This window comes from Loxodonta africana, chromosome 9 (assembly GCF_030014295.1).
Source record: "Loxodonta africana isolate mLoxAfr1 chromosome 9, mLoxAfr1.hap2, whole genome shotgun sequence".
Classification (NCBI taxonomy): domain Eukaryota; kingdom Metazoa; phylum Chordata; class Mammalia; order Proboscidea; family Elephantidae; genus Loxodonta; species Loxodonta africana.
In genome coordinates, this window is record NC_087350.1 from 81,374,197 (window position 1) to 81,396,202 (window position 22,006).

Sequence of the window (22,006 nt, forward strand, 5' to 3'; positions counted from 1 at the left end):
GGCATCTCCTGTCTGGAGGGGGGATGGGAGGATAGAGAGAGTTGGAAGCTGGCAAAATTGTCACAAAAGGAGAGACTGGAAGGGCTGACTCATTAGGGGGAGAGCAAGTGGGAGTAAGGAGTAAGATGTATATAAACTTATATGTGACAGACTGACTTGATTTGTAAACGTTCACTTGAAGCTCAATAAAAGTTAAATAAATAAATAAATGTATTAGAAAGTTGGGGAGTGTGATTCAGGACTTTGAACCAGTTCTGAGCAGTTTAGCCATAGCCACGGGAGACAAGGGTAACAGATGCATGGCATAGCAACCAAAGCAGTGGTGCCCCATTCAGAGATGGCGGCCACCTGTGCCACTTTGAGTGGATATCACTCTCCACAGTCCTACCAATAATCTAGTCTCCTACATCAGGCTCCTGAAAGTTTTCTGATGTGGAAGATTGGGTTGTTGGCAGGACTGTGGAGGATGACACACATACAAAGCAGTGTGGTAAGCCATCTTTGCTGCCTATTTCCTACTCTGGTAAAAAGGTGACGTGCAAGACATATGGTTACTATGCAACATGTGTGTGACAAACGTTTAGGTCCAGTTCAAAGCCCATGATTGTATAACCTCATCAATAAAGGAAACTTAAAAGATACAATTTTACAACATTAAAAAAACAGCCTATCATGAATAACAAGTTTGTGATTACTAGGTAATCTGTATGAAATAAAACTAATATCTAAAGGGATGTGTTCAATGGTATTTTTTACACTTGTGTTGGTGTTGGCAAAAGAGTGAAAACGACTTGAATGTCCATTATTACATGAATAACAGGGACGGTAATTAAGCAAGTGTGCTTGGATTACCTGGCTAGTATCAAAAAGAATGAGTTGCCTTTAACTCCGTTTTTACTCACATAGAAGAGATGTCTATAGAATGTTGCCGGGTGATATCCTCTCACTTCTGTTAAACAAACATGATAATTAAAGTATAATTGTTCTTGTATATGTGTGCTCATGGAAAAAGATGTGGAAGGATACATTATTGACATCTTTTGCCTCAGGGTAGGTAGGATGGAAGTAAGACTAGACAGGAGCGAGGAAGATGATTAATTTTTTAATACTGTTCTCCTCTCCTAGTGGGAACCACCACAGCCTTTTGCAAAGCCCTGGGCTTTTCAGTTCTCTGATGGAAGAGTTTAGTACTAGTTCTTGGGCAGTCATAGCCTACTATTAGAGTCCCTGGGTGGTGTGAACGGTTAGGGGTTTGACTGCTAACTGAAAGGCTGCATGTTCAAATCCATCCAGAGGTGCCTTAGAAGAAAAGCTTGATGATCTACTTCCAAAACTTCACAGCCATTGAAAACCATAATCTGTGGAGCACAGTTCTACTCAGACATACGTGGGGTCTCCATGAGCTGAAATTGATTTGATGGGAACTAGTTTGGTTTATTTTTTTTTTTTTTAGTTTGGTTTATTATGGTAAAATATGTATGACAAAATTTGCCATGTTAATCATTTTTAGTGTACAATTCAGTGACATTGATTACATTCACCATATTGTGCAGTAATCACTACTATTTCCAAAAGTTTTCATCACCCCAAACAGAAACTTCGTAGCCATTGAGCAGTAAATCCTAAACTCCTCCCCCTCATTGGTAACCACTAATCTATTTTCTGTCTCTACGAGTTTTCCTCTTCTGGATATTTCATGTAAGTGGGATCATACAATATTTGACCTTATGTGTCTGGCTTATTTCACTTAGCATAATGTTTTCAGGTTCACCTATGCTGCAGCATATATCAAAACTTCATTCCTTTTTAAGGCTAAATATTCTGTGTGTGTACCGTATTTTATTTATCCATTCATCTGTTCATGAACATGTGGGTTGTTTCCACATTTTAGCTATTGTGAATAACACTCCTGTAAACATCGGTGTAAGTCTAAATGTTGATTTTTTATATTAATATTTTATCAAAACAGCTACAATTCTGTTCTTCTTTCCTAATAGCTCCATCAGGGCACAGTTCCTGTTTCTTACACAGTAACAACAGTGGCACCACATGGGATCCCACTCTGCACAGGCCAGCACATCCCTGCCTGCAGTGCACAACAAGTCCCCGGATGCTCTGTGGTTTTCAGTGGACAGCACCTCCCTGTCTGTAGTGTGCCTCCTCCAGTAAGTCTGTGCTTTTGTTCTCGTGTTACTGTTAAGCACACCAACCTGGATTGGTTTGTAATTTAAATCTCAAATCCCTGTTTAGAACAGCTAAGTGTCTTATTTAAGGAAATAACGTTTTTTAAGAGACTGCTTTTGTAGCTTCATTTCCAAGTTTAAAAAATAAAAGATAGTCCCACTGCAAAAGCAATCTCAGTAGCATCTGTATAGTAACCATTTTAAAAAGTTAAGGAGTCCCCAGGTCGTGCCAGTAGTGAACACACTTAGCTCTGAATCTAAACGTTGGCGTTCTGAGTCCACCTAGAGATGCCTGGAAAGAAAGGCCTGGGAGTCTGCTTCTGAAAAATCGTTCATCAAAAACCGTATGTAGCACACTTCTGCTCTGACACGCTTGGAGTCACCGTGAGCTGGAGTTGCCAGCAGCTGGTTTTCTGTATAACTTTACATTAATTAAATTAAACATATTTGAATATCTTGAAAATCAAACAATGGTCCCTCATATATTGACCCCGTTTATTAATAAAGCATGGTAAAGAGTGGCCTTGGGGTATTGATATCGGATGTTGGACTAGTTAGTAATAAAGTCTGCAGGGACCTTAGTGATCGATAGTAACATTGTCAGCATGAATAGGTCTTAATGGGCACTTTTAGTGCTTGGTCTGATTTATACCTTACTATAATTTTTTTTATACGTGAGCCCTAGTGCTCAGTGGTTAAGAGCTCAGCTACTAACCAAAAAGTCATCAGTTCGAATCCAAGCTGTTCCTTGGAAACCCTATGAGGTAGTTCTACCTTGTCCTATAGGGTTGGTGTGAGTCAAAATCAACTCAATGGCAAAGGGTTTGGTTTTTTTAAATAGGAAACCTGTGATGAAAATGATAACATCCTCATTTTCTCAATGATAAAACTGAAAAGTGGCATGATTTGCCCAAGATTTTAGAGATAATTACTATGGAAGAGCAGAGATTCTCTCACACTTTCTTCTGGCTCTGAAGTTCATACTTTATCTCCCTTGGGAGCTCATGCTTTGTCCTTTAATTGGCCAACCCCCAGTCCAGCTCTGTGATTTCATAAATGAGGGCACTGAAATCCATAGGATTTAAATGACATGTCTAAAATCAATAATGTCTTTAAAACATTTGGCTAAACCTAAATTAAAAAATAAAGATAACCCTAATATTCTGCTCTGGAGGTGAGATTAAAACAAGACACACACATAAAAGTACCAATACCAGTTTAATGGATTAATTTACCCAAGCTTGGTTTCTCAGTAATAGATTATAGAGCCAATGTGCTGAAGTTTCCAACTAAAAATAGAGAGGTCATAATGCACTTGTGAGTTGGGCTTCTACAAATATAAAGATCCTAGAAATAAAAAATTTATAATTGAAAAGGACACTTTCTTGGAGTAACTACAGTATCTGCTACATCTTAAAGTGACTAAAGAGAGATTTCTTTACCATCCACCACTTTTCCCCTATCTCATGGGTGTTAAAAAGGCTAAAGTAAAAGTTACGTATTTTGACGGATAAGAACTGTATAAAATGCAGAATAATTACTTTTGTTGTAGTTGTTGTCAGCTGCTGTCAAGTTGACTGACTCGTGGCGACCTTAAGTACAACAGAATGAAATGTAGCCTGGTCCTGCATCATCCTCCCAATCACTGGCATGTTTGAGTCCATCATGGCGGCTATTGTGCCAATCCACTTGACTGAGGGTCTCCCACACCCTCGTTGACCCTTTACTTCACCAAATATGATGTCCTTCTGTAGCAGTTGGTCCTTCCTGATGACATGGCCAGAGTAGGCGAGCCGGACAATGTTCCGTTTCATTGGCTAATTTTCAGAAGTAGATCACTGGGCCTTTTTTTGTAGTCTGTCTTTGTTTGGAATCGCTGCTGAAACCTGTCCACCATGGGTGACCCTGCTGGTATTTGCAATACTGGTAGCACAGCTTCCAGCATCATAGCAACACACAAGCCACCACAGTATGACAAACTGAAAGATGGGTGTTGGAATAACTAGTTTCCAATATATTAATTACAGATTTTAAAATATACTAGTATTTCATTGTTAATACAGGTTATTAAAAACATTTTGGTATTGTTTTTGAGGGGCGTGGCAACGATAGATTTCAGTCTGACTGTGTCATTTTTTAATTAATTATACTGATAATTTTAACAAAAAATATTTTTCTCTTACAGATGCTTCAGGCATGTTCAGTTCAGCACTTACCGGTACCATATGCTGCGTTTCCACCCCTTATTTCTAGTGATCCGTTTCTTTTACATCCTCCTCACCTTTCTCCACACCATCCTCCTCATTTGCCACCACCAGGCCAGTTTGTCCCTTTCCAAACACAGCAGTCACGATCGGTATGTATCTTTATTCTTATGTCTTTAATCTTCTCAGAATGTTTAGACCTAAAAGGCAGGTTAATTGAGCAAAAGTACATTGTTTCCATTTAAACACTATAACTTTTGGTTCTTAAAAGAATTAAAGGAATTCACAGACATACAAATTAGTATAGACATACTTAGAATTTTTTTAGATTTTTTAATTTTTCCACTTATTTTATGTGCCCATCATGTACTTTAAATTTGTCCTGCTTCATATTTGCAATCCTGGAAAAGGAAGTAAATCTGAAGAAAAATTTAATTTAGTTGTACTGATTTTTGCTTTTATCTGTTTCTAAATTGGAAAGTGGAAATATTATAAAATTGTTAATATTCATTAAAATATTTGTATTCATTTATTAATCCTCCCCCCCCCCAACCTATGAACTGGGTATCAGAATTTTATCCTTAGATCTTCTAATTATTTCCATAACCTTGAGCCTCATTTGTCATTTCTGAAAGATGAGACTAGGCTTCTTTTTCTGCAGTGTTCTTGTGAAAAACAAGTGATAGTGTATTAACATAATTCTATTCTGGGGCCAGAATACAACTAAGGCATGTTACCGTAGGGTGGGGTGGGGTGGTAAGTACTGTATAAGTCCAAGAAGCAGCACAGGAAGAAGGTCCATTGTTTTTTGGACAGGCCGAGTTCAGCGTCTGAGCTACTGGGCCTTAAGAGAGGACAGAAGAGAGAACTTCCAAATTGTTAGTGGAGGATTCCACTCCTTCCGCTCCCTAGAAAAGGGACATCAGAGCCTGTCTGCCCTTTACTGAGGATTTGCATACCAGGTGGGGCACCAGAGAGAGTAAGCTTACCTGAGGGAGGAAGTCAGAATAACATTGAAGAACACATGTTCTCAAGAGAATTCAAAACATGGCCACACAAAAATGTGTATGCAGATGTTCACAGTGGCATTATTCATAATAGGCAAAAGTGGAAACAATACAATTGTCCAGCAGCTGGTAATGGATAAACAAAATGTAGCTGTCCGTACAAAGGAATGTTGTTCAGCCATAAAAAGGAGTGAAGTACTGATAGAAGCTACAGTGTGGATGAACTTGAAACATCCTGAGTGAAAGAAGTTAGTCACAAAAGGCCACATATTGTATGATTCCATTTATATGAAATGTTCAATTAGACAAATCCATAGAAACAAAAGTAGATTAGTGATTATCTAGGGCTGTGGAGGGAATTGGAGGGAAATGGGAAAATGACTGCTAATGGACATGGGGTTTCTTTTTGGGGTGATGAAAATGTTCTGAAATTAGTGGTGATGGTTGCACAATTCTGTGAATATATTAAAACCCATTTCCTAGTATGTGAATTATATCTGTTATTAAAAGAACACACATTGTATGCTTTGCACAGCACTGTGTGTATTCCGTGTACGTTGTCTCAGTGTTCACAGCATGTTTTTTTTAAGTAGACTGTGAACATGCTGATTGGTTTTATAGATGCCATGGTATTGAAGCTCAGATTCATTAATTTATCTAAAAGTTACATGGGCAGTGAGTGACAGCACTGGGATTCTCATACCGAAGCCCATATTCTTCCTCCTGCAGTATGGTGCCTTCCGTGTCTTACCCTATTTAGCCCTGGTTCTGATCTGTATATACAGCTCATGCTCTGTTTCACCTGATGAAAGTTACGTGTCTGACAATCCTGTGACTAGGTCAGGGCATTGTGAAGAAAAAGTAATTGTAATGTGCATATAATTGGTTTACTAGTTGACTTTCTGTCTTCTTAGGTTTGTCTCTCAAAATGAGAGAAAGTTCAAATAGTAAATGTATAATATCCTTTAATGAATAGTGAGAATGTTTAATAACATGTTTTGGAAACTTTTTTATTGAAATTTAAAAGTGGGAAGATTTTACTGTAGTCTTTATGTCCACCTATATGATTTTAGATTGAATTGAATGTCAGGAGATACATGGCCTTAAAGATACTTTTTGGAGTTTTTTATTTTTTGTTTATTAAAAAATAACAGTCTACTGAATGTTAGAAGTATGTCCACTTGCTTTTTTTCCCTTCAGCCTCTGCAAAGGATAGAAAATGAGGTAGAGCTCTTAGGAGAACATCTTCCAGTAGGAGGTTTTACTTACCCTCCATCAGCCCACCCGCCAACATTACCTCCATCAGCTCCTTTGCAGTTCTTAACACATGATCCTTTGCATCAGGAGGTGTCCTTTGGAGTAGTAAGTTTTTTGTGCTTCATTAATTACTTCGATTAACTTGCTTATTTTGTGTAGTGTTTCAGTATAACTCTTAGCATGTTTAGAATTTTAGATATTTTGTTGAAATTATTCAGTTGTAAAATTGTATCTAGAAATACACTTTAGTGTGTGCTTAACCTTGGCAGCACAGTGGTTAAGAGCTTGGCTGCTAACCAAAAGGTCAGCAGTTTGAAACCACCAGGCGCTCCTTGGAAACCCTGTGGGGCAGTTCTACTCCGTCCTGTAGGGTCGCTATGAGTCAGGATAAACTCGATGGCAACAGGTAGTAGTAGTAGTAGTATGTTTAAGCTGGTTGTCACGTCTATACTGTTAACAAAAAATACTAAGTTCCACTTAACCAGTAAACAACTTTCTAGGTTTTTAAAAAACAAGAGAGTTTACTGGAGAGGTTAATTAGTTGTAAAGGTAGAATGATCTTAAATCATTTGAACCTTTTTTTTCCTCTATAGCCTTATCCTCCATTTATGCCTCGGAGGCTCACAGGACGTAGTAGATACAGATCCCAGCAGCCAATACCACCCCCCCCTTATCATCCCAGCCTACTACCATATGTGCTGTAAGTCCGTTGTTATTATGATGGGTTCTGATTTTTGACACCTGTGAGACTGCCTTTCCTTTGTGAATGTCTTCTCTGTAGTGTATAACTTAGGGTGTTTTAGATATTTATGTTTTGTTTTTACTTATGTTAAGGGGTTAGAGTGGGGGAGCCAGTTAAGGGTTAAAGAAAGGGAAGAACAAAGACATAGGAGACATCAGGAAGGAAGAAATTCGTGAACCGAAAAACAGGTTCAACAAATCAGGGGGTGGAAAGATGATGGTTAAGATTTTTGCTGCCTTTACAATTGGTATCACTTGATACCTCCTTTGGTTACCCAGCTTTGAGACTGTTGCTTCTGGGGCCGGGGGGGGGGTGGGGTGGGGGGGAGTTATTTCTGTGTCTTAGAACTATCCTGTTAGAATTAAGTTTGTCTGCAACGGAGACACCCATCAGTTAAACATGACAGTTTTTTACTACTCTCTTATGTAAAGTATTCCAGAAGCAGGCAATCCAAGGGAGGGTTTATTAGCCCTGTGACTATAAGGAATGTTGTTCTGCCAACCTCAGATCTTATGGCTTCCACCACATGGTCTAAGGTAGCTCCTCAGACTCCAGCCATGGGGTCCACATCCCAGCTGACAAAAATGGATTCCTCTGCCTATCTGCCTCCCTCCAAGGATACTTCCTAGAAGTTGCACATACCATTCCTGCTTCCATCCCATTGGCCACAACTTTAGTCACACTACTTGCTAGGAAGGCTAGGAAATGTAGTTCTTATATCAAAGGGCCATATACCTGTATCACACTGTTTTGAGAATTGTAGTTTTATTGTAAGTCTTAAAATCAAATAGTATAAGTCCTCCAACTTTTTTATTAAAATGTCCTATTGATTGAAGGAATGTAGTAAAGTATCAATGCTAGTGTTGGTTGTTTTCACTGCAGATCAATGCTTCCAGTGCCACCTGCAGTGGGCCCAACTTTTAGCTTTGAATTGGATGTGGAAGATGGAGAAGTAGAAAATTACGAGGTTAGTAGATAAACTGTGAATTTCTTTTGTGAGTATTGTGTGCATAGAAAATATTGTCCTACTCAGCTCATTCATCTAATTAAACATTTATTAGGCAAACGTTGTGCATTTTAAGATACAGATATGTCATTAAAGTATTCAGCATTCTTAAGGATAGTTAGACGTGTACCAAGCAGTCATAACAACAAGGTAGACTTTGTTTCTCTACTAGAGGTATGTACAAGTCCTGTGAGAGAATGCAGGTGAGAAAAAGGTGAATTATAAAGATTTGGTGGAAGCAGACATGTTCGAACTGGACCTTGGTTGGGGAATATTTTTCATGCCTAACATTAAGTCACGGAAGTACTGAACGTTCTTGAAGGACAGTGCGTGGTCTTTGGCTAAAAGTGAAAGGGAGAAAATGGAGACTTGATTGAAAAGCTCGATGGGTTTTCCCATCATTTTGAATGTTGTGGGAAAGGAAGGAGCCACTAGATCGTTTTGTGCCGGTCGCACCAGATCTCTGCTTTAAGTCATAAAACTCTGCTAATAGTTTGAAGGAATAGATGGGAGTGGATAGGAGCTGGTAGCAGAGAAACCTATTTAGATGTCTTAATAGGCCAGGCAGTAAAACTATGCAAGTTCTAAACTGGAACTGCAAAGAGAAAAGAAAGTACAGCTTTGAAAGACATTTTAACGGTAGCATCAGTAGGATTTGGTCACCAAATGGTTTATGGTGGTTTCAGAGTGAGGGTGGGAGGATTGCAAAAGAAGATGTTCTGCAAAAGAAGACTGCGGTAACCCGTGGAGGAAGGCAGAAGCAAAATTAACAGGAGGGCTCTAGTTTAGCAGATGTTGACATTACAATATTAATTGGGGTTAGGAACCTAGGAGGTGCAGTTCGGGGGTTGGAAAGGAAAATTTGGATTTGGATTTGTTGAATGTGATTGACTATGACTTCAATTTGCTACTACCAGCCATCCTTCTCACTTCAGCCTCATTCAGTCTCTCTTTTCACAGTATGAATATTTTTAACAGTATACAGTAGTATTTTAGGTGAATTAAACCTGGGGGTTGGGCAGGGGGAGACATGCACACATACGTAATATCTTAAATCACCTTTGGGTTTTTTTATGCTTGTGGAAGAGAGCTAGCCAAATGCTATATTCTTCTTCTGTATCTATTAGGAATGCTGGTATGTCACTTTCTTTCTACATACATAATCACACTGCAGTGTTCTTTGGATTTCAATTCCAGATTTCTTGGGAGAAAGGGGCTATAATAATTTCCTTTTTTTTTTTTTTTTTCTGCACTGTATAAATTAGTCTTATACAGGTCAGTAAGAACAGGAGCTGTCTAATGCTTTAGGCATTCTGTACTAAAATTAGTCTATCATAAGTCATGCCGAGAGGACGAGCTCTTCATTAAGTAGACTAGAACATCTCTAAAGCTGGCGTTGATTTACAAGAAACTTTCCAGTTGTGGAAGTAATGGGTAAGGTATAAGTGTAATTTATTTCTAATACACATATCAATGAAAAAGCCATTACCGTATAAGAAAAATATTTTGTATTTGATGTTGGAATCCCTTTCTAAACTGAAATTTTGGGTTGAGAATTTTGATAGTCTACAAAGTCATACTTTAAACCAATCAGAAAGTTTTTTGTTTTTGTTTTTTGCTTTTCTATTTTTATTTCCTAGAGAATACCCCTATAATACTCCTAGGCCTGGCTCGCTCCAGAATACTTTCTGTTTTTTGAGTCTACTCTATACATTCTTGGTGCCTTTACTCATCTTTCCTCCTTCTGTTTACAAACTCTTTCCCCTTCCTCCACACTTTGAAAACATAGCTGTCTTTCAAGAGTCAAAGGCATTTCTAGTCCATCTCCCAGATTTAAAAGAGCCTCTTCCTCTTTTTTGTTCTTATAGTACTTTATGCTTTCAGTTCTCTTGCCTGCTAGGTCATATAAATTTGTTGATGGTCTGATCATCACTGATACTCTTCATCCAATAAGGGCTTAATATGCATATTCAATTGAATAAAATTGCCCTAAATTGTATTAGTTGGGCTTAAGTTTCCTTAATGTAAATGTGTTAATAAGAGGAGGTATAAAAATTTGACCTAAAATTTATATGCTAATTGTTATCACCATCAATTACATTTAACAGGTTATCTTCTAACATTTCAAAGGTCTATGGAGTATGGTGAAGGGGGAGCAGTTTATTTAGATGACCCAGTTCTGTAAATAAAGCTGTCCCCAAAGCAAAATTGTGACTGTCTCATTAAAGCACACATACAGCTATCACAGCACTCATTGTTGAGATTGTGAGAGGTTAATTCTGCCCCTCTCCTCGTTTGTCACCTTTTCTTTATTCCCTGTTTCCTTAATGCTGTGGCAGCCTGAGGAAAGGGAAAATGCAGCCCATAAAAGGCAGCCTAATTGTGGGATAAAGCAAATGGGTAATTAAAGTCATTGAAAAGTGGGAGAAAAGAGGTTCTGGTATAAGAGCAGTAAGTGTAATAACTGCAGTATATAGCAACACATCAAATAGGTTAAAATCTCTGCGTTCATAGTGATACTTCAAAAAAGAAAGGAAAAAAGCTTCACTGCTTATATAACCTGTACTAAGGAGTAAAGTTTGTTATAGAGCAGTTGCTTAGTACAGAAGTATTTCAGCTAATAAATGAAAGACATAATTAAAATATTACCATTTTACCATCCTTAATGAACTAGTGGATCTAGGCAGTGTCATGCTAACATGACAAATAGCCAACTACACATGATGGACTTTATGATGGAAGTAGCCAAACCTCTAGATCTGACTACCAATTTATAGGAAATACAGAGGACAAGGAACATGTTAAACCACATACTGGTCAGGAGTAGTGGATTCAGTTAGCAAAATTTAGACTGCAGGAAATTCTACACCTCATTGACCTGGTTTCTTTAACAAATATAAGCAGGAAGAAAAAAAAAAAGACCCGAGACATATCAAGCAGTGTTACTGTATGGGGATTTATTTGGATCCTGATTTGAATAAACTGTTTTTGGAAGTATTCTTAAAATGTTTGAAACAATTAGTAACATTTGAATACTGATGGAATATTTGATGTTTAAGAAATCATTGTTAATTTTTTAGGTGCAACAATATCATTGTGGTTATGGTTTTTTTTTTTAGAACAGTGGTTCTCAACCAGAGGGCAATAGATTCCCCCCCGCCCGAGAAAATACTTGGTAGTGTCTGGAGACGTTTTTGTTTGTTACAGGGGGAGTGCCACTGGCATCTAGTGGGCAGGGGCTGGGGATCTTGCTAAACATCCTAACATGTTTAGGGCTGCCCCCCCACAGCAAAGAATGACCCAGCCCAGATGTCAAGAGGTTTGCAAACTGTTTCAGAGACATACTCAACTATTTTACCAATGAAATAAATACCATGTTTTTGTTTTATTTCAAAATAATCTGGATTTACAGGTGGACAGTAATAAATAAGATTAGCCATGAATGGGTTCATTACATATTTCTCTAATGTATATCTTTCTTTGTATTTTAAATTTTCCCTAATAAAGAGTTTTTTGTTTTTTTAATTAGAAGATTTTTTTAAAGATTAAAATGTTGCATTTTTCCTCTGCAGGCCCTGCTAAACCTGGCAGAGCGACTAGGAGAGGCTAAGCCTCGAGGACTTACTAAAGCAGATATTGAACAGCTTCCTTCTTATCGGTTCAATCCTAACAACCACCAGTCAGAACAGACTTTGTAAGTGTGTGTGTGTGTGTGTGTATTTTGGCATCATGCTATGTTAAACATCCTTTTGTACCTTTATGAAATAAAAGCTTGAGAGTCAAAAATAACTGGATAAAAATAAGTTACCTCCATTTCAAACTCTATAGACTATGCTGTCCAATAAGGTAGACAGTAACCACAAATGGCTATTTAAATTGAAATTAAATTAAAAATTAAGTTTCTTAGTCACAGTAATTGCTACCATATCGGAAGGTATAGATGTAGAACATTTCTGTCATTTCAGAAAGTTCTATCTGATAGCCCTGTTCTGGATGTTTAGGTTGCTTAGATATTTTATGATTTCTGATTTAAATTTTAGACTGTTTTAATATAAGGTTGAAAAACCTCAGAACATAAAATTTGATGTTTTTACCTGAAGATTTTGCTTATTAATCATATATTTTTTTAAATAACAAGTTTAAAGTCCAGTGGTTTTTAGGAGTAAACCCTGGTGGCATAGTGGTTAAGTGCTACAGCTGCTAACCAAAAGGTCAGCAGTTCTAATCCGCCAGGCGCTCCTTGGAAACCCTGTGGGGAAGCTCTACTCTGTCCTGTAGGGTTGCTGAGTCAGGATTGACTCGACGGCAGTGGGTTTTTTTTGGTTTTTAGTATACTCATGGAGCTGTGTAGCCATCGTCATGATCAAATTTAAAACATTTTCATTAATACAAAAAAGAAACCCTATAGCCATTAGCCATCACTCTCCATTTCTCCCAACCCCTACACCCACCCCCAAGCCCTAGGCAACTACTAATCTACTTCTAGTCTCTATTGATTTGCTCATTCTGAATATTTTGTATAAGTGAATTATATTCTTTTGTGAATGACTTCTTTCAGTTAGCATAATGTCATAGCATGTATCAGTACTTAATTTCTTTCATTACCAAATAATATATCGTTATATGGGTATACCACATTTTATGTATCCATTCATCAGTTGATGAACGTATGGGTTGTTTCTGCCTTTTGGCTGTTGTGAATAGTGCTGCTGTAAAAATGCATGTACAAGTTTGTGTTTGAATGCCTGTTTTTAGTTCTTTTGGATATGTACCCAGGAGTGGAATTATGAGGTCATATGGTAATTCTATGTTTTAATTTACTGAGGAACTGCCAAAATATTTTCCACAGACACAGCACCATTATACATTCTCACCAGCACTGTATGAGACTTCCAGTTTTGCCACATCCTCACCAACATTGTTGTTTTCTTTTCTTTTCTTTTTTTTTAATTAAAGCTATCCTAGTGAGTGTGAGGAGTCTTGGTAGCACAGTGGTTAAGAGCTCTCACCAACCTTGTTGTTTTCCTTTTTTTTTTTTTTTTAAATTAAAGCCTTTTTTAGTGGATGTGAGGAGCCCTGGTAGCGCAGTGGTTAAGAGCTCAGCTGCTAACCAAAAGGTCAACAGTTATCCACCAGCCGCTTCTTGGAAACCCTCTGGGGCAGTTCTGTTCTATCCTATAGGATGGCTATGAGTCAGAATCGACTCTATGGCAGCGGGTTTGGGTTTTTTGTTTTTTTGGTAGCGGGTGTGAAGTGGCACTGTGGTTTTGATTTACATTTTGATCATTATTTTGATCAGCTTTCATGTGCTTGTCGGTCATTTGTATATCTTTGGAGAAATGTCCTTAGATTATTGTCCCATTTTTAATATGATTATTTGTCTTTTTATTATTGAGTTGTGATAGTTCTTTATATATTCTAGATATAAGTCCCCTATCAGAGATAGTTTTCAAAAATGTCTCCCTTGTGTTGGTTGTCTTTTCAGTTTCTTAATGGTGTCCTTTGAAGCACATAGGTTTTTAATTTTATTGAAGCCCAATTTACATTTTCTTTTGTTGCTTGTGCCTTTAGTTTTATACCTAAGAAACAATTGCCTAATTCAAGGTCATGAAGTTTTATGTCTTTGTTTTTTTTAAGAATTTATTAGTTTAGCTCTTAACATTTCAGCCTTCGATCCATTTTGAGTTAATTTTTTATATGGTGTGAGGGAAGGGTTCAACTTTATTCTTTTGCATGGATATCCAGTTGTTCCACCACCATTTGTTGAATATTTTAGTGTATTCTGTATCAAGACTGATGTGGATATTAAACCAGAATTTTTTAAATAATCTTTCAATGAAGCAAAGCATCATTGCAGTTACTAAATGCCTTATAATTACCACCATGATGGTTTTTAGGTCATTTTTGTCTAAAAATTTAAGTGGTGTATTGTAGTAAGTGCAATGGTAAGTGATTTTGTAGGCTTTAGTTGTTGTAACAAAATAGAAAACCAACCAGGTTTATGGTTAAATGATCTTTTTGCTTTTTTTAGGTGTGTAGTATGCATGTGTGATTTTGAGTCAAGGCAGCTACTTAGAGTCTTACCCTGTAACCACGAGTTCCATGCCAAGTGTGTCGACAAATGGCTTAAGGTAAAGTGGTGGCATCTGTGAAGGAAATAACATTGTAACATTGTTTGTTTTGTTTTTCCCCTTTTTACTGACCATAGGTTCATGTAGAGTAAGTTTGCCTTAACATCTATCATTTGGTAGAGGGTGGGTATTGAAAGGAAAAGGCCAGTAAAAATTGACCAGAATTAGCAACACAGGAGTTATTGTACAAAACCTGAAAATACATTATCTGTGCTTGACAGTTAATAATATGTCATGACTTTCTCATGGGATATAGGGACAAGGGCTGAGCTTGTTAGGCCACAGTTTCCTTAAGCATTTAGGAGGAGACTTCATTGGAACTCCTTGGTTAGAGGCTCCTTGGTTAGAGGTTTGCATGGTGAGCAAACCTCTGATGCTTTTATTTAATTCTGTAATATCGTACATCATCAGTTTATATATATGAAAAAAGGCCAAAGGGCACAAATTATAATAGTGATTATGCCAGGGTAAAATTATTAGAGGAGCATCTTTTTTTTTTTTTAACTGTTGATACTTTCATAGTCTTAAATTATGATAGTAAAATAAAAATGTGATGCAGTCAGAATTTAAATACTAGTCAAGTTCTTTTTTACAAGAGGATATTTAGGTCACTTTTATTTCATGTGATGCATTAAAGCAATCCACATTAGCACAAAAGCTACATTTTTTCAGACTAATGGAATAAGAACTAAAATAGGATTTTGCAAGAGAATGGAATTCTCTATTGTGTTTCCTGTGAATTTTCAGCCACAAACATAGTATACCTGTTGGACATTGTCACTATCCCTCTCACACTCTCAGGTCTTAAATTAGAGTCATATCATTTCTGGTTTCCTGCCTTATGTCATCATGATAATCAGTATCTTTTAGAGCCCTTGAGATCTACACCTTAGCTTTTTTTTTTTTTAAATATTGTGTTTTTGGTGAACACTTGTTTACAAAGCAAATTAGGTTCCCATTCAACAATTTCTATACAGATCATTCAGTGACATTGGTTACATTCTTCACAATGTGTCAGCATTCTCATTATTTCTGTTCAGGTTATTCGGTTTCTAGCAATCTAGTTTCCCTGCCCCCTTACCATCTCATCTTTGCTTTAAAGTAATTGTTGGCCATTTGGTCTTATAGGTGATTTTTTAAAGGAGCACAGTACTGATGGTAATATTCTTTATTTTGTGAGCTAATCTATTATTTAGCTAAAAGGTGACCTCAGGAAATAGCTTTAGTTCAAGATTTGAAGAGTATCTCAGGGGCACCTTCTGGTCTTAACTGAATCAGTAAATCTGGACTTTTTAAGAATTTGAGTTCTGTTCCATATTTTGCTCTCATTCTATCAACCTTTTTTCTTCTGATTTGGAGATGATAATACTGGGTTATATTAATTCCACAGTTTGATGAGGAAGACAGATAAGAGTTAAAGTATAATCAGTCCTTTGAGTGATCATAAGTAAAGGTACCCAACTTTGCCTACTGAATCCTAAAATCTTAACTTTTAAGCAAAAGAAAGCAATTACATGTGCAAAGCCCTGATGCCTGAGAACAAAGGATAGTCAGAAAGTCACAGGTTCCATGTAGCTGATAGCTGGAGAACGAAGGAGAGTGGAGTGGCAAGAGAAGAGGCATCCAGAGATACAACCAGTAGACGAGCTCATTGAGGACTGTAGTGGCAAGGAGTTTGGACTTGATCCTGAAAACAATGGAGAATGATATGACTCAGGTTGTGTTTTAGAAAGATCAATAGCCACTGTAGAATGTAATAGAAGAGGTAATTCCTGAGATAGGGAGATGAAATAAGGACTGTTTAGGCCAGAGGGGGAATGGATAGTGGCAATTTAAAAGAAAAGGACTGATTTGAAAGTTACCATAATGTAGAAAAATGAGAATATTTGGTGATAAATGGGTTGTAGGAAGCCCGAAAGAACAGCTGATGCTTGTGTTTTTCTGGCTTCAGCAAGTGGTGGTGCCCTTTGTTGACATAGAGAAAGAACAGGTTTAGGAGCCATGGAAGGGTTGAGTAAGAGCCACGAGTATAGACTTGTGATCGTCTGCTATTTTATAGCCAGGATTTCTTAACTGCCACTAGATGTTTTCTATGGCTTCGTTAAGAGTAGTTGAGGCTTTACTTTTAAGTCAGTTATTAAATTTATCTGAACTGGCAGTGGGTAATCTTGTCTGTGTTGGAACAAGCCTGTTTAAAAATCAGTCATAGGCTATTAATTGAGGTTGGTGGTTTTTTCCGACGCAGTGAGTTTTTTTTAGTGGTTTTTTTAAAGACAAATGATTGTACCTCTTGAAAGCTACAAAGAACATAAAAACTATATGGGAAGTAAAAAACAGTTGCATTGCTTTTAATGTGTTGCATTGTTTAAGTGACAATTGAGACAAGTTTTCTTTTGTGTTTTACAGGCAAATCGAACTTGCCCAATTTGCCGAGCTGATGCTTCAGAAGTGCATCGGGATTCAGAATGACCAACCTAAGAGCACAAATTTAGTTTGGGTGTTCCTTATCACATGTATATACGGACTAGCCATTGAACTTAATCTGTGTGGCTTCCAGCCCTCCCTTTACCAAAAGGGTCAATGGACCTTTCTTTGCACTGTGTGACTTAATCAACTATAAAAGCTTACAATTAGTCTTCACAATTATGGGATTGTTATACTAACCGTGTGATTGGAACTCCAAAGACTTTCTTTAGCTTAATTTTGTGTGTGCACTAACATTCCCTGGTTTTTGTGTGATCATTCCGAGTGTTGCTGCAAGATTACAGTGGACGTGATCTTTTAGCATGTGCTTTTATAAAAAGTGGTAGCTCCAGATGATATAGCAATCTACCTTATATAGAGCCTTCAGAAACTGTGAGTGGAAATGAATGCAGTGTATGCCTGTTGGCGATAAATGTCTCTGTGTGAGAGAGAGAGAAGGTGTGTGCACCTACTTGTATGAGGGCATGGTAGCTAATGTGTGTATGAGATCCTATATACCAGCATGTACCAAGAATGTGTGTGTAGTTTTAATTATGCTGCAATGTATAATCTGGTGTGTTATTTAAACAGCACTAGTACTGTACACTGGTTTTTTCCCCTTGTGTTTGCTGTTGCACACTGATTGCTAAGGGTGCATCCATTATAAGCATTGAATACTCCATCCTCTCCTGCCCCCCAGTGAATGGAATGAGAAAAGCCTTCTTCCTTTGCTTTAGGCAGCTGTCACCTTCTCTTCGTTGGTGGTCCTGAGTGGGTCACTTAAGAAAAAAAGTGTAACAGATTCTCACTCCATGAACCTGATTTTTTTATTCTGTTGTGAAAAATTTTTTTAAATCTCCAACTTGCTGTTTCCAAAAAGAAGGTGCAATATCATACGTCATCAGTTAGCAATATTAGCATTTCAGTCAATGATTTGAATGTTGATACTTGTTTTTCCTTTACATTTCCAGTAAGCTTGTTACAGAAAGTACCTGTGATTTTTGTTCGTTTGTTTAGATTTGTAGTCTATTTTGAAGATATTTGAGTAATATATTTCTAAGAACACCACTGGTCCCCTGAAGTCTCCCCTCTTGGACTTCTAGAACAGCATCTGTTCACTAACTCAGCTTGACTCCTGAGATGTGATCTTTGTTCATGCTCCCATAGACAACTCAATTGATTTAAGAAAACTGTATTTCTTTTTCTATTAATTCACCTGCCAAGCTCCAATTGTGAAAGTCATCTAGTTCTTCTTCCCTCAGCAAATGTGCTTCTCGTCGAAACCCTGGTCTCCAGGATGGATCAAGTGCTGTGACGGCTCATGTTCCTTAGACCTGATTTGCTTTGACATTTTACTGTTTTTCATTTAAATTTTTGTTTGAGAAAAGTTTAATACAACAGGTGTCCAGAATACTTGCAGTATAAATGAAGATTTGATTTTTGTATAAAAAAGAAATAATGCTGTAAAACAGGAATTGACCTTCATTTAGTTGATCTGACATATTACATAGCTGTGTGTGTGTTTTTTTTAATAGGTTCATTGAGTATAATTCAGATTGCTTAAAGTCATTTTTCACCAGCAGTTAGACTGTTCTCACTCTGTTGGTGTGTTCAGCATCGTCTGCCTCTGCGTGATGCCATTGCTTTGTTTGCAGTAGCACAAGCTGTGTAATTCCAGGCGGGACTGTGATGACTTGCTGCCAGCCTCACTCTGCTTTCAGTTGGCTCTGTGTCGGTTTTCTCTCCAGACAGTGTTAACTACTCGTTACTGCCATGCTGCTTGCCCTCCCTTGGAGCCTGTATAAGCTCATCGCAGCCTAGAGTTCAGTAAAGTCAATTCACACGGAAGCACAATTTTGCCCTTTTCCAGACACTGTTGCCACTGCCTAGTTACACAAATAGGCTTTTGCGTGCTTTGTGTTTGCCCATAGATTTGTCAGTGTATCAGAAGTACATCTTAACGGTGGTGAAATGCACATGCTATTTTTAAATCAGTAGGATAGCCCCACCTGCTCCTGATGAATAAAAACTGTGTTAAAGACCAAAATTATTGGCATAATAATCAGCTACATACAAATCACGTATAGTTTTAATCTTTATTTTTTTTAATTAAAAAATCATGTTTAAAATGGCAAAGGCCCATCTTTACATAGAATTTTATATAGCTTCAAAAAATTTCTATCTGTACAGATCTAACATAACACTACTACACTCAGTATTCATTTTATTGAAGCATGCAAGTAAAGCACTTTTTCTAATTTATATAGAGATACCTACTTACCAAGGCACATTGTACTAATGACTAGGAAAAGTAGCTTTTTCTTCCCTCCCTCCAATTGAATTCTTGTCCTAGTGTTCCTTTTCCAGTAAATTTTCGAGAGGCAGTTGGCAATTTAGGAGGCAGCAGGATCTGTTTTGGTAAAATCCTAAGTTTAATTGTTGCACTCTTGTAACTGATATCTCTTTGGGAAGGTCTTTTCTTTGCATGGGACTCTTAGAGACATGTGCAGCCTTAGGAAGTGGTTAGTGCGTAGTAGGAGCACACATGCATGTGTTCTGAACCAGCTCAGACTAGCCACGGAGAGCATAGCCACAGTGAGCAACTTCGTGGCTAGCAAAAGAGGAAGAATAATTGATTCATGCCTGACTGCCTTCACGTAGGTGCCGCACCAGATAGCAGGCAGATGTTGGTTTGCTGCCTTCCTCCTCTTTTCTTGTAAAACAATATTGGCTTTACCATCTTAACTCTGCTGTGGGTTTTTTTGGTTTTGTTTTTTTGTGTATGAATTGTCAACTTTGATTTTTTTTTTAATCCCACCACCCTCCCCCCCACACCCCCCCCCAAAAAAGGTCAAGGCCTCCAGGTATTAAGATCTCATATTAGGATTTTCTGTCCTGAATTTTTTTTTTTTTTTTAAAGCAAATTCTGGAAAATGTGAATGCTTATTTAGATTTTATACACTCTGAAATATGATTTATTAAGATTTTTAAATTTGGGCCTCTTGTAATATTTTGAATGAGATCTACCAGCTCACAAGAATATTTTTCACAGATATCTTTAGGCCTTCATTAGGAAACCATTTTCCCCCCGTTGGTACATTTGGTTACCTCATTTTGCTGTTTGTTTCAGATTACGAAAGCTTACAGAGGTGTTTTTGAAATCATTTGCTGAGTCATTGTCTCAAATCATATTCCATTGTATCAGTTAACATATAGTTTTAAATGTACGTATTATAAATACCTGTAACCAAATCATTTGAAGGCTTGGTAAATTTTTAACAAAGTTTGTACATTTTTTATGAAAGTTACTAGTAATGCTTTACTAAGTAGTGCAATGAATTTTTATTTTTAATCCCTGTGCCCAATTTTGGAGTTGAGAGGGTTGTTGGTAATAAATGTATGATGTACACTTAAAACATTTGTTGTCTTTCCTGTTACTGCTGTGTTAGGGAAGGGCAGGGGTCGTGTGTGCACGTGAGGGGTGAGGATTCCAGCAGGAAAATAGAGCTGTTGAGCTACTAGCTGCCAGGTTCATCTTTAGAGTATATTTGAGATTTTGTTTCTGCATTTGTGTAAACAACTTAGAAACACTAAAGCAACTAACATTATAAAATATAGTACATATTTATATATTTTAAAAGGCAGAGAAGATAGCCAAAAGTGTAGCCACATACACGGTGTATGCATATTAAACAGAGGTACATACCTGGGTAGATAACTAGATTTCTTTCTATATATGTTAACCATATGATGCAGGACACAGATTACAATAGATAACTGAGCAAATTTGTCCACATTAGCCACAGTTTATGTCAAACTTACTGTCGATGTACATTATTTGAAAAGGGGAGTCTCTGCTTGTCATCTTTCATACATGTTTGTATAACTGCTTTCCTTTGACTTCAAAAGGAAGAAAATAAAAACCTAACACATATGCTGACTGTGTTACTTGAGAAGGAAAGTAGAAACAAAATACAAAGAAATAATAGATGCCAATTCTCTTCCCTCATTTGGGAAAGTCATTCTTTGGCTTAAGGGAAAGTGATGCACTCTATTTGGCTCCAGTACTCAATTGACAAGAGCTCTGAGGCAGTCAGTAAATTGACCAAGTCCTGATTTTTTCCCCTAATTTTTCTAGCCTACTTAAATGAATACTTGTATTAGACTTCGAATGTCTCAGTTGGACCATTACACCTTATACGAAAGAACTCAAAATGCATCAAAGACCTAAATGTTAAGAGTTAAAAATATAAATAGAAGAAAACAGGAGTAAATCTATTTGTCCTTGGATTAGGCAATAGTTTCTTAACTATGACATCAGAAGCACAAACAGAAGCAAAATAGACATCATCAAAACTAAAAATGTGCTTTCAAAGGACACCACGAGAAACTACAAATTCAACCCACAGAATTTGAGAATGTTTTTGTAAGTCATGGCATATTTGATAAGGGATTTGTACCTAGAATATATATAAAACTATTACAACTCAATAAACAGACAAATAAAAATGGGACAAAGGAGCCGAATAGGTATTTCTCCAAAGAAGATAACACAAATGGCCAATGAGCACATGAAAAGTTGCTCAAAATTGTTTGCCATCGGGGAAATGCAAATCAAAACCACAGAGAGATACCAATTTACACCATGGTCTGGCAGTGGTTAAGCACTTAGCCGCTAACTGAAAGGTCACCAGCTATTCCACGGTGAAAAGATGTGGCAGTCTGCTTCCAGAAAGATAAGCTTGGAAACTGGGCCAGCTCTACCCTGCCCTATAGAGTTGCTATGAGTCAGTATCAAAGTGTGGGTGAGGATGTGGAGAAATTAGAACGCTTCTACACTGCTGATCCAAAAAAAAAAAAAAATAACCAAACCTATTTCTGTCGAGGCAATTCCAACTCAGTAGAATTGCCCCATAGAGTTTTCAAGGAGCAACTGGTGGATTCAAACTGCCGACCTTTTGGTTAGCAGCGGAAAGCAACCACTGTGCCACCAGGGCTCCCACACCGCTGATA

The 22,006-nt window shown here is 37.4% G+C and overlaps 1 protein-coding gene across 11 annotated transcripts in view; it reads left to right on the forward strand.

Annotated features, from left to right (window-relative positions):
• Positions 1–20,409, forward strand: part of RNF38 (ring finger protein 38) — a 172,133-nt gene extending 151,724 nt beyond the window's left edge. For all 11 annotated transcript variants that reach the window (XM_023545137.2, XM_010587835.3, XM_064291730.1 and 8 more), the window contains 8 exons: positions 1,998–2,165; positions 4,369–4,539; positions 6,595–6,756; positions 7,245–7,351; positions 8,276–8,360; positions 11,972–12,093; positions 14,431–14,530; positions 16,937–20,409. In XM_023545137.2, coding sequence (XP_023400905.1) covers positions 1,998–2,165; positions 4,369–4,539; positions 6,595–6,756; positions 7,245–7,351; positions 8,276–8,360; positions 11,972–12,093; positions 14,431–14,530; positions 16,937–16,999 — 978 coding nt within the window. In that variant the 3' untranslated portion in view covers positions 17,000–20,409. The remainder of the gene's footprint in view (positions 1–1,997; positions 2,166–4,368; positions 4,540–6,594; positions 6,757–7,244; positions 7,352–8,275; positions 8,361–11,971; positions 12,094–14,430; positions 14,531–16,936) is intronic.
• The last annotated feature ends 1,597 nt before the right edge of the window (positions 20,410–22,006 follow it).